We start from the raw sequence: 12,589 nt of genomic DNA, 5'->3' as shown, positions 1-12,589 counted from the left end.
TTTACAGAGGGATGATGTACATTTAACCTTAGAAATTATACAATTAACGTTGATGTTTTTAAGCACAATTTAAATACATCAACACCAGGTAGGCTCTAGAGAAGGAGCACTTGACCTGCTCAGCTGCTTCTCTAGTGCCCTCCCAGCCAGTACACAGGTGAACATTCAGCATAGACTAAACAGTTGTCCAGTGAAGAACATCAGATCGCCTATCCGATCCCTGGGACCCTCCGCGATCTCAAAAACGAGTTCTCGGCTGTCCATGTGTCTTGGAGCTACAGACGCCATGCCATCTATTCTTTTCTATGGGAATGCCAGAGATATGCGAGCACAGCACTTGGGTATTTCTGGTGCTTACATAAAACCGCATGGATGACATCTGCAGCTCGAGGAAGCATGGAGAGCCCGGGCTGGAGATGGCAGTGGGTCCAAGTGGTCAGACCAGACACCAACCCCCTTATCCCGTAAATAGTGGACAAGTTGTTTTTTACCGGGCAACCCCTTTAATGGGAAGAAGGGAAGTGAGTATCGGAGTCAGATTACATAAAACTGAAGCAGCCCCTCTCATAAAGTGATATGGAAGGGTATCCAACCTCTGCAGGCAACCCTGTAAGACCCATATCGATTCTGAAAATAAGGTGGACACAACACTGACATAGTATTGCATCCCTTTCACTGTTTTTTGAATGGTCAGTGGTCCCTGGCTATCTGGCTTTCCCAGTATAGCTGCAAGTGCTAAAAGAAGGGGAAAAGCAGCACTATACAATGGTCCCTCAAGTAACAATATTAATTGGTTCCAGGATGACCATTGTATGTTGAAACCATCGTATGTTGAGACCATAACTCTATGGAAACCTGGTAATTAGTTTGGAAGCCCCAAAATGTCATCCAAATATAGAAAAAATGAGGAATAAAGAAAAATAAGTAGATAACTAATATAGATAAAGCAAGTCCTTACATATAAAAGTAAAAAAGATCTGCTGGGAGCTGTAATCACTGTCTGTGTAGAGGACAGGAGCTTCTTCAGGGTCCTGTACAGTACACGCAATGTCCCAAAAAAGAGTAAAATGGAGCCGCCCTTACTTGGTGTCCAAAGGAGCATCTAACTGTGGCACAGGTAAAGAGTACAGAACATGTAATACCTCCCTGTACTGTAGGGGGCGCTACCAGACAGGTATTCAGTGCATTCACCTTAGTAATACAGGTGTTTTACCAGTGAATGCCCATTCTGATTGGTCAGATCTTTCAGCCATTGACACGTTTCACAGATCTGGACTGTCTGTACATTGTATGTTGAGTCTGGTTTCAAGTTGCAGTGGTCTAGAAAAGACCATTGTATGTTGAAACTATTGTATGTTGAGGCCATTGTAAGTTGAGGGATCACTGTATTAGCAATTCATCCCCTTTATTAACCCAATTGGTGGGGGTGATAGCATATCCTAGGCTAGGGTCATAAGGTATAAGCAAATAGTAGCAATATTCCGTGGGATAATTATTCAGATATTTTCAGGTAAAGTCACATAGTTAAACAATATATTTTGCTGCTTACCTACAGAAGGCGCAGAAGTTAAAATTGCCTCTGGGTCCTAAAGTCTGAAAGGCCCAAATGCTCCTCTGTTAAGTACGTTGACACCAGTACTACGACATATGGTATGGATCTTGTATCGGGACCTTGCAGCCTCAAGCTACACCTTTGTTTTTATTGCCAAATAAAACAAGAAGAGGCATCTATTTTTATGAGCGCAGTTCATTCATTATCCACATAGTGTGTTATAAAATTGGAAATAATTATACAACTTTTTTTTCTGGTTACGGCAGCCCTTTATGGGTAATGAGCTTCTTTGATTTACTTATATTGTAAAGCACAATAGCTCTTTCCTGCTGCTTTATTTTGGAGTCGTTCAGAATATATATCAAGAGATTACAACTATGCAAATCACAAAAAAAAGGTAAAAAAGCATGGAGAACTTTTTTTTTAGGATAATTAAAACTAATTTACTTCTGTGGCAGTCCTTACTATTCCCTGATGAAGACAAAATTCTAAAATAGGGTCGTTGGGCAAGCGTGGATGGTGCATGGGCATGACCAGTTGTATTCCTGCCAACAGTAACTATCTAAAGGTCTTCATCCAAAACAATTCTCGTTGTGACCATCACTGAATGGAAGATGCAAGAAACAGCAATGAAAATGCAAGCGACTGAAACTGAAGACAGCTGCACTGGAAAAGATCCTAGATAGTAAACAGTAATGATACATACAGTCTCCACAGTCCACAAATCCTGTAAAGAGCATTTCCACTCGAGAGCAATTTATCTCCTGTTAACAGTAGTTCTTGAGTTGCAGTCTTCTTCAATACAACTCCTACAGGTGCTGCTTTCGAGTGGTTTTAGAGTCATAGACTGAAAATCTGAGGGGGCATCTCTACATTTGTTATAATATTCCAAATGACAACCCATGTGAGCGCTGTTAGTCTTTAAAAGGGGTTACCTCAAAATTAAAACATATAAGTATCTAATCAGTAGTTATCAGACCACTAGAACCCTTCCGATCATGTGGGCAGAACCTAACCTTTATGATGTCTCCCAAAACTGCACACACAAAATAGGAAATCCTTCTCTTCTATGTCTTTAGAACGCACCCTCAGAAGCAGGAGCAGCATGGAGGACATTATAGAGCTGTATGAGTCTAAGCTGGGACTCAAATCCTGGGGTGAGATCAATTACTCACGTAAAGCTCCTGCAGAGTCGTCGCACTCTCTGTTTGCTTCTGACTCTCTCAAAGTACCCCCATCTACCTGGTGATCCCTTCCATCTCCATAGACATCTATGGGCAGCAAGTAACCTAATTCATGTAATCTAGCTGTTTTTCAGAGTGAATATAAATTAATGGTGGGAAAGAGCATGATAAGAGGGGAAAGAAGCATTTTTCTTTAATACGATACATTACAAAGTTTCTTATATTCGCTTGTACCAAAGTTTGTTGAAACGACAATGACCATTTATTTCTATCCACATCTCTTTAGGTACTGCCTGGGGAAACTTCTATACTGTAATATTGCAGAAGATAATATCAAAATGTACATCAAGAATAAAATCTAAATGTACATCAAGTATCATCGGTTTAACATAGTATCATCGGGTTAACATAGCAACATGCAAGAGGTTAACACAGTCCAGTGTTTAAAGGGGTTGTCCTGGATTGGAAAAAAGATGGTTGCTTTCCTTCAAAAACACCATAACTCTTGTCCACAGGTGGCATGTAGAATTGCAGCTCAACCAGATAAACTTCAATGTCGCTCACATGCAGTACACCACATAACCTATCGAAAGGTGTAGCGCTGCTTTTGGCAAAAAGGCAACCTTTCTAATTCTTGGTAAGCCTGCATTCACACTACGTCCCCTTCATTCCGCTGCCGGATCCTCCCTACGGCTGCCGGATACGGCTGGGAAATCTCAAAACCGGGAGCTCCCATATGCCAGCTGGTCCAGCGCTGAAACCCATTCACTTAAATGAGCCGACTGGAGTCAGACAGTGACTCTGGTCGTCTAATTTTTGTCCCGTATCGGTTTTGTGACCGGACTTAAAACCGTAGTATACCACGGTTTTAAGTCCAGTCTTAAAACTGGATATGGGGCAAAAATGAGCCGACCGGAGTCACTGTCTGTCTCTGGTCGGCTCATTAAAGTGAATGGGTTTTGGCACCGGACCGGCTGGGATACGGGAGCTCCCGGTTTTGAAATTTCCCAGCCGGATCCGGCAGTCATAGGGAGGGAACGTAGTGTGAATGCAGCCGGACACATGGTTATCCCCAGAATTTGGCCTATAACTGTTGAAGCCACTGATTGGCTGCAGTGGTCACATGTCTACCGCTCCCAAAGGAAGACCAGGGTGCCGATAGGAGCCTGAACGGGGGATCACTGCAGGATCAGAAAAGTAAGTAACTGCTGTTTTACTATCTTCCTTCTTTGGAGACCAATATCACTTGGGTCATGGACTGACTTCTCTCTCTTGCAAGGGCCTTCTCTCTTTTTTTCCCCACATGCACACACACTACTGCACGAGCTTCCTCTCGGCACACTGCAACCGGGGCAGGAACAGGAAGCTCTTTTAGCCACTCCCTGCTTGCTGAATTAAAGGGGTGTACACTTGCTCCCTGAAGTCTCTGATAAAGTAGTAACTGCGGCTGCCAAATGTGGATAGCAAATACAAAAGACCGCCAGCTCTTAGATAACCAGTCATTCCTAAAACTCCCCATGAGAACATATGGTATTGTATCATTCTTTTATGTCGGCCTATAAGGCCTATTAAGAAGTGTTTCCCAACCAAGGTGCCTTCGGCTGATGAAAAACTACAACTCCCAGCATGCACGAACAGCCGAAGGCTGTCCGTGCCTGCTGGGGATTGTAGTTTTTCAACAGTCTGAGGCACCATGGTTGGAAAACACTGCCCTATAGAAACAAGTCCACCCAGAATTGAATGCCAAATTGAGTCTATGCCCCTTTTAAAGGGGTTATCCAGGAAAAAACTTTTTTTTATATATCAACTGGCTCCAGAAAGTTAAACAGATTTGTAAATTACTTCTATTAAAAAATCTTAATCCTTTCAGTACTTATGAGCTGCTGAAGTTGAGCAGTTTTTTTCTGTCTAAATGCTCTCTGATGACACGTGTCTCAGGAACCGCCCAGTTTAGAAGCAAATCCCCATAGCAAACCTCTATCTGCTATCTGCTGACATCTCTGCTTGTCTCGGGAACTGCACACTGTTGCCAGACAGAAAACAACAACTCAACTTCAGCAGTTGATAATTATTGAAAGGCATAAGATTTTTTAATAGAAGTAATTTACAAATCTGGAGCCAGTTGATATATAGAAAAAAAGTTTTTTCATGGAATACCCCTTTAATTACCGATTGCTCATAGGTCAGAAAGCCCAAGACTAGTATATTTACAGAATTGATGGTCCTAAAGATCCAACCAGGCATATATATTTTTCAGACATAAACCATTGGGTTTCCCTTTAAATGGGTACTGTCAGATTTTAAATATTTTTATATGTTGTACATCTTGACTAAACATTTACCCTTTCTAATATAATTCATAAGAAAAAATGTTGCCTCCTATTTATAGAAATCATAGAAATCATAAAAAAAAAAAAAAAAAAGACCACTAGGGGTCCCCATACTATCCAGAACATAATCCTGTCCGGCTGCAGCATCATCTTTGTCTCATCTGAAGCACAGGCAGGGACAAAGTTCAGGAAGTGAAGTGAGGGTGGACTAGCACTTCTCTGTGCTCACTCCTGTCCTATCAGACTGCAGCATGAAAACAGGGAGGAGGGGGTTACAGAGCAGCCTACAGTGATTGAATTAAGACCCCCAGCACAGCAGACTAAGAGTGCGTTCACACTGCGGAATCTCCGCTCGCTGAATTCCGCGAGCGGAGATTCCGTCTGTCGGCCGCCACAGAAAATACTTCGGCGCTAGGGCCGCGGGGCACTGAGCCGTCACCATTGAAGGCTATGCAGTGCTCACGGAATCCGCGCAAAGAATGAACATGTTCTTTCTTTGCGCGGAACAATTTCTGACGCCGAAATTCCGCAGTGTGAACGGGTCTCGCGGAAACCCATTCACACTAATGTTAAGTTCACACCGCGGAATTCTGCTCACGGAATTCCGCCCGTGGAATTCCAGGGGAATTCCGTAGTGTGAACGTACCCTAAGGGAGAAAGTGAATGCATGGTGAGTGAGGGTGGGCTCAGTGCTTGCCTCAGACACGCCCCTTCCTGAGCAGTGGATGTCAGAATGAGTGAGCAGCAGAACAGAGGGATTTGTGAGACAAACACAGAAGCAAGACATTTAAAAAAGACATGTAAAGCATCTGCATGACCTAGCAAGTAACATATAGAAGCATTATTTTCTGTGAATGCTTTTAAACTAAAATGAAAGGAAAATTATGGAGAATTGCATTTAAAGGGAACTAATCATCAGATTTTACCCTATATAATGCTTGGCAAAGCGTTATATAGGGTAAAATCTTTATCCTCACCATCCCTCCTGCCCCCAAGGATGGTGAAGATATGAAGTTATAAACTAGTCCCCGCCGGCCTCGCAGGTAGTACCCTGGGTGGGGAGCTCCACTCACCTACTCCCGTTCTTCGGCCGACAGAAACGCCCCCTCGGCTTGATTGACGGGCCGTGTCATCGCTCTGCTCACTGAACAGATGGAGCAGAGCGATGACACCGCCCGTCAATCAAGCCGAGGGGGGCATCTCTGCCGGACGAAGTACGGGAGTAGGTGAGTGGAGCTCCCCGCCCAGGGGACTACCTGCGAGGCCGGCGGGGACTAGTTTATAACTTCATATCTTCACCGTCCCTGGGGTCAGCAGCGTCCCCTGATGATGGTGAGGATAACCAATCTGACGATTGGTTCCCTTTAATGGCGGGTTCGCCAAATGTGGGTCAAACTTTACCTATTTTTCTGATCAATCCAACACTTTCTGCAAATTTTCTGAAATGTGGGCATTGGTTTCTTTTTTTGGTTTTTCACTATTATTCATGACATTTTTTACCCTGTTTTTGTGTTTTTTTTTCTGCTCTTATTTTTCCCAGAGAGGTGAAAATTGTTGGCACACATTGACACGTTGCCAATGGGTCAAAGTTTCCAGACATGTGGTACGCCATTTATGCATCTAAGGCAAAAATGAATAAGAATCCGCTATGAAAAGCCCAAAAAAATTTGAAAACATAATATAGGAGACCCCCAAGTGTCCACCTTAGTAAAAACCTAGGAGGAGATTTATCAAAACCTGTGGAGAGGGGGAGTGGTGCAGTTGCTCATAGCAACCAATCAGATCGCTGCTTTCATTTTTAGAGAGTAATCTGATTGGTTGCTAGGGGCAATTGCACCACTCTTCAGCTTATATTGTTCCACCCTTGTACGGTCCTCAGCGGAGTACTTTAACAGACTCGGAAAACGACAGTAAGAAGTGAATGAAACGTTGCTGCACTTCGTTCCTTCCCTGTTGGCAGCTGCAATGAATTGTCCTCCTGAACTTGTTTGTCCGTACGATAAATCAGCTTATTGCAGAGAAGCTTCTGGCGCCCTTTTTATCTCTCTTACATTTATAAGAAAAGATCTGCTAAAGCGACCTGCCTAGTGACTCCCAAAGGATAAAATGAAGGCCATTCCGGGATGCCCATAAGAAGAGATGGTAGATGCCTGCCGTCTCTATTAGCTGGGTCTGGAGTGTCATTGAGGGGCCTCCGGGGAGTTCATGTGCTACAAAAACATACAGGAACACCATCTGCTCCCCCTTCTACTACTTCACAGAGAAATACATCACAGCACCTCGGAGGGTTTTATACGCGTAAAAGCATAAATACCAAATGTTGATTATAGATTCTGTTTATATTCAGCACATGTGCCGCCGACGCTGAGCCATTTCGGCTTTTTTGGGTGAATAGATTATTTTTGCGGGAATTATAGATGCAGTCGATCCGCCGTGTGCATTAGTTATGCAGTCGGGATTTTTTGAATTTTCATAGATTTTTGAACAAAATAAATGTATTACCATATCTCCTAATAGGTATTAAAAGGGGTTCTCCACTGGCCAGCGTTCGGAACATTTGGTTCCCAACGCTGTGTGCGCGCTGCGCGCACACAGCGTTGGGAACCAAATGTTCCGAATGCTAGCCAGTGGAGTACCCCTTTAAAGGGGTACACCGGAAAAACACAACCCATTCTCTATCTACAGGATAAATGCCTGATCGTAGGTGGCCCGACCGTTGGGACCCCCCCGCGATCTCCTGTACGGGCCCCGTTATACTTACCATTCTCCTGAGTGCCCTGGACCCCACCTTCGGAGATGAGCAGGAGTGGCGGCCCAGCTGGTGATTGGCTGAAAGGGCTGTCACTCCTGACTATCTCTGAAGGTGGGGGTCGGAGTGCTCAGGAGTATGATGAGTTGACTGGTGAGAGACGGGCCCTGTTCAGGAGATTACGGGGAGTCACAGAGGTTGCACCCCCTGCAATCAGACACTCTTTCCTTTACTTAAAGGAGCACTCTTGCATCATAAACACTCACTCACTATTCCTACAGCACCATCAATTTCATTCTAACTCAGCAGCATTCATGCATTTCATCACTGTAACTAGATCATGTAATCAGCAGTCTGTCCCACAAAAAAAAAAAAAAAGGGGGCACTCCAGAGGGAAAACTTTTTTTTTCAACTTAAAGGGATACTCCACTGGAAAACTTTTTTTTTTTTTTTTAAATCAACTGGTGCCAGAAAGTTATACAAATTTAAAAATCGTAATCCTTCCAGTACTTATCAGCTGCTATATGCTCCACAGGAAGTTCTTTTCTTTTTCAATTTCCTTTCTGTCTGACCACAGTGCTCTCTGCTGACACCTCTGTCCGTATCAGGAACTGTCCAGAGCAGGAGAGGTTTGCTATGGGGACTTGCTTGGACAGTTCCTGATACAGACAGAGATGTCAGCAGAGAGCACTGTGGTCAGAGAAAGGAATTCAAAAAGAAAAGCACTTCCTCTCGAGCATAAAACAGTTGATAAGTATTGGGAGGATTAATATTTTTAAATAGAAATCATTTACAAATATGTTTAACTTTCTAGCCCCAGTGGATTTAAAAAAAAAAAGGTTTTCCAGTGGAGTACCCCTTTAACTGGTGCCAGAAAATAACACAGATTTGTAAATTTAAAAAATCTTATTCCTCCCAGTACTTACAGCTGCTGTATGCTCCACAGGAAGTTGTGCAATTCTTTCCAGTCTGACCACAGTGCTCTCTGATGCCACATCTGTCTGTGTCAGGAACTGTCCAGAGCAGGAGCAAATCCCCATAGCAAACCTCTAATGCTCTGGACAGTTCTGGAAAGAACTACACTACTTCATGTGGAGCATAATTCAGCTGATAAGTACTGTAAGGATTAAGAAGCAATTTACAAATCTCTATTTCTTTCTGACACTAGTACATTTAAAAAAAAAAATTCCCACAGAGTACCCCTTTAATGTGTTGTAAGTGGTCTGTCCTGGGTCAGCTGACTTCTGTCCTGGTCTGCTGACAGATTTCTCCCCTCCCCACCCACATCTGTGTACTGCTACTATCTCTAAGGGATCAGCATATATGGTAGTTATACACTGCCCTAAAGACTGTGCTTACACACTGCGAATTTGCTTTGCTTTTGCTCTGAAATTTGTAATAATGCCAGAAAATAGCACTATTTTACTGTAAGTGCACAAAAAGCAGCAAAAGCCTGTCATTTTACAGCAATTTTTGAAAATCACTGGAAAAACAATGCCAAAATGAAGCACAAACAAAACATGTAAATATAGCTTGAAGACTTAAAGGGGTACTCCGCTGCTCAGCGTTTGGAACAAACTGTTCCAAACGCTGAACCCGGCGCCCGAAGCTTGTGATGTCATTGCTCCGCCCCCCCTCATGATGTCACGCCCCGCCCACTCAATGCAAGTCTATGGGAGGGGGCGTGACAGCCCCCTCCCATAGACTTGCATTGAGTGGGCGGGGTGTGGCATCATGAGGGGCAGGGCTATGACATCACAAGCTCCCGGCGCCGGCTCCAGCTTTCGGAACAGTTTGTTCGAAACGTTTAGCAGCGGAGTAACCCATTAAAGCGTATCTGTCAGATCCCGCAAAAAAAATGTATATGTTACTCAGTACCTAATCCTGACCATGTACATCTAATATTTATGCCTCTATCACTTATATAAATACCCATTTTCAGTGTTACTGTTAGGCATGTCCCTCCCTTGTGGTAGTGATTAGTGTGTGGTGGAAGGGGACGTGTCCCTCCCTTGTGGTGGCGGGAGGTGATTGGTGTGTGGTGGAAGGGGACGTGTCCCTCCCTTGTGGTGGTAATTGGTGTGTGGTGGAAGGGGACGTGTCCCTCCCTTGTGGTGGTAATTTGTGTGTGGTGGAAGGGGACGTGTCCCTCCCTTGTGGTGGTGATTGGTGTGTGGTGGAATGGGACGTGTCCCTCCCTTGTGGTGGTGGGAGGTGATTGGTGTGTGGTGGAAGGCGGCGTGTCCCTCCCTTGTGGTGGCGGGAGGTGATTGGTATGTCTGCTCATGCAGCCTTGTCCATGAGTCATTTCACAAGCCCGATGCTGCTGCAGGACTGATTAGTGTCCCAGTAGGTATGGGGACCCCTAGTGGTGGGATTTTCAGGAGCCCATTTCTTTATTAAATATTGAAATTTTTTTTAAACAACCATATTACAAAAGGGCTTAATTTTCATCAGTAACAACATATTAAATTTGTTTGGATCTGACAGTGCCCATTTAGGTCATATAAAACCTCAGTTGTGATTATAGGTCAAATCACTTTCACCTCAACGTGCTTTGAATAAGACAAAGGATTAGGGTGAACTGCAGTGACTCCACCCCCTCTCTCTGCAAAGCCAGAGGATTCATAGGAAGTGTAGGCAGCATTAAAAAATAATTTCAATGAAGAAATAAAAATTAATATGTCTGAAAACCCATGCATGCCACATCAGCTAAAACAGGTAAGCACAAAACTTACTTAGAGTTCAATATTATAAATGCACTCGGGATCAACTTTTCACTGTATGGTGCATCAACATGGTACCAATTTACCAAAATATTCTCTCCTGGAAGTAAGGTTTCTGGGGCAGAATACCTTTACATGGCATTTTTCCTATGGAATCTGTGATTCTACATACAGTACCTTCATATGAAACGAGAGACATTTATTGGCACATTGTTGCCCAATAAACTACTATTGGTGCCATATTACTACTTACAACTCAAAGCTTGTACACAGCCATAATATGGCACAAGACGTTATTTACAGGATTCAGAAAAGAGGGAGAGGGTTATAGCAGGCACTCACTTGTATCTGTAGTCTCGTATTGACTGTCCCGTTGCAACTCAAAGATCTCCACCTCTACACGACCACTGGATGATCCTTGTGTGTGGCTATTAATGTGTTCCCGAGCAAGAGCCAACGCCAACCTCTCGCCTCGACCACAGACAGTCTGATCGTCAAGGATGGCAGCTGTAAAAAAAAGAATTTCCCAATTACTGATCCAAAGAGTATAGTAAGAAGTATAGGCCACTACCTACATGGAATGAAGACTCAATTTACTACTGTATAGTCCAAAATATTTACAGTAAATGGGGGTTTTATAGCACCAATGGTCTTCCCTACAAAGAGCAAAAAATGTCTGATTGAGGTCCAACCTTCAGGATCAGCACAGTGAAGGGCCCATGATGCACTGCTTACATAGTTGACTGTTAAAGGGTTCTCTAGCAAAAGAAATAACCTGCGTATGGTGTTAAAAAGTATAATAAAGCAACTTACTACAAAGATATTCCATTATCAGCTGAGCTGTCTGTCCTGCAGCTTTGACATCACGTCACACTCTCTGAAAGCAGATCTTTCAACTCTGTTTGTTTTGCTAAGGACAAGACCATTGATGTGAAGAGGGGAAGCTCATATTGCTGCTCATTAGATTGTAAGGCATCAGAAAGTCAGATAAGACTGCAGTAAGCCTGTTCCGAAGGAGACAACTGTGACTAAGAAAGGCTTCCTGCTGCCCTAAAATTTAATGAATACGATTTAGTAATACGATTTCCCTTGTTCACATCAATGATTTGGTCCAGAGCAGACAGGAGAGGGGGGAGGAGAGAGGGGAGCACTGCATTCAGAGAGTGTGACGTTATGTCACAGCTACAAACCTGACAGCTCAGATGATATGGAGAGATGGGAACACTATGCTAATAACATTATATTAGTATGCTGATTTATTATACTTGTTGACACCATACACGGGCTGTTTCTTTTGCTCAACAACCCGGGGGAGGGGGAAAAAAAGCATTTGAAAACACATTTCACTATTTATTAACATGCGCCAAAGTATACCAATGTTTCTCCGATCGATCCTTCACTTTCTGCAAGTTATCCAGAAACATTGCCCCCCAAGGCTGTATCTGGTATTGCAGTTAAGTCCCATTCCAAAGGGACTCAAAGAATCCTCCCCACCCAGATCGATCTTGTATACTGCTGCAGCTATCTCTATAGAAGTGTTTCCAAACCAGAGTGCCTCCATCTGTTGCAAAATTACAACTTCCAGCATGTCCGGACAGCCAACGGCTGTCCGGGCATGCTGGGAGTTGTAATTTTGCAACAGCTGGAGGCATACTGGTTGGAAAACACTGCTCTAACTTAACAATATCATAAAGGGAGTATATATTGGGACTAATACAGAAACTAACCAAGAATATTCACCTAATGAAAAGGATTAAAATATCAGTCTAATTAGTGAAGTGCACATTGTCATATAGTTGTCTTATAGCGACAAAGTTTACCTATTTTTTTCCGATCAAACCGTCAATTTTTTTTCCAAATTTTCCCAAAAACATTGCCCCCCCCCATCCCCCATGGCTTTCTCTAGTATGTATTGCAGCTGATTACCATTCTGAAGGGTTTCACAGACACCTCCCCACCCATATCTGTATACTGCTGTTGCTACCTCTAAGGCGAACCATTGTTGTAGTGAATAAAAAAATGAAGTGACAAAGGGGTATTCTGGCCAA

General features: G+C 43.4%; 1 protein-coding gene across 4 annotated transcripts in view; it reads right to left on the bottom strand.

Annotated features, from left to right (window-relative positions):
* GRIK5 (glutamate ionotropic receptor kainate type subunit 5) overlaps window positions 1-12,589 on the bottom strand; it is a 354,857-nt gene that overhangs the window by 140,082 nt on the left and 202,186 nt on the right. For all 4 annotated transcript variants that reach the window (XM_056542912.1, XM_056542911.1, XM_056542909.1 and 1 more), the window contains one exon: window positions 10,884-11,048. In XM_056542912.1, coding sequence (XP_056398887.1) covers window positions 10,884-11,048 — 165 coding nt within the window. The remainder of the gene's footprint in view (window positions 1-10,883; window positions 11,049-12,589) is intronic.

Source organism: Hyla sarda, chromosome 10 (genome assembly GCF_029499605.1).
Source record: "Hyla sarda isolate aHylSar1 chromosome 10, aHylSar1.hap1, whole genome shotgun sequence".
Lineage (NCBI taxonomy): Eukaryota > Metazoa > Chordata > Amphibia > Anura > Hylidae > Hyla > Hyla sarda.
The sequence above is the reverse complement of the archived record's forward strand: the minus strand, read 5'-3'. Positions and strand labels throughout refer to the sequence as shown.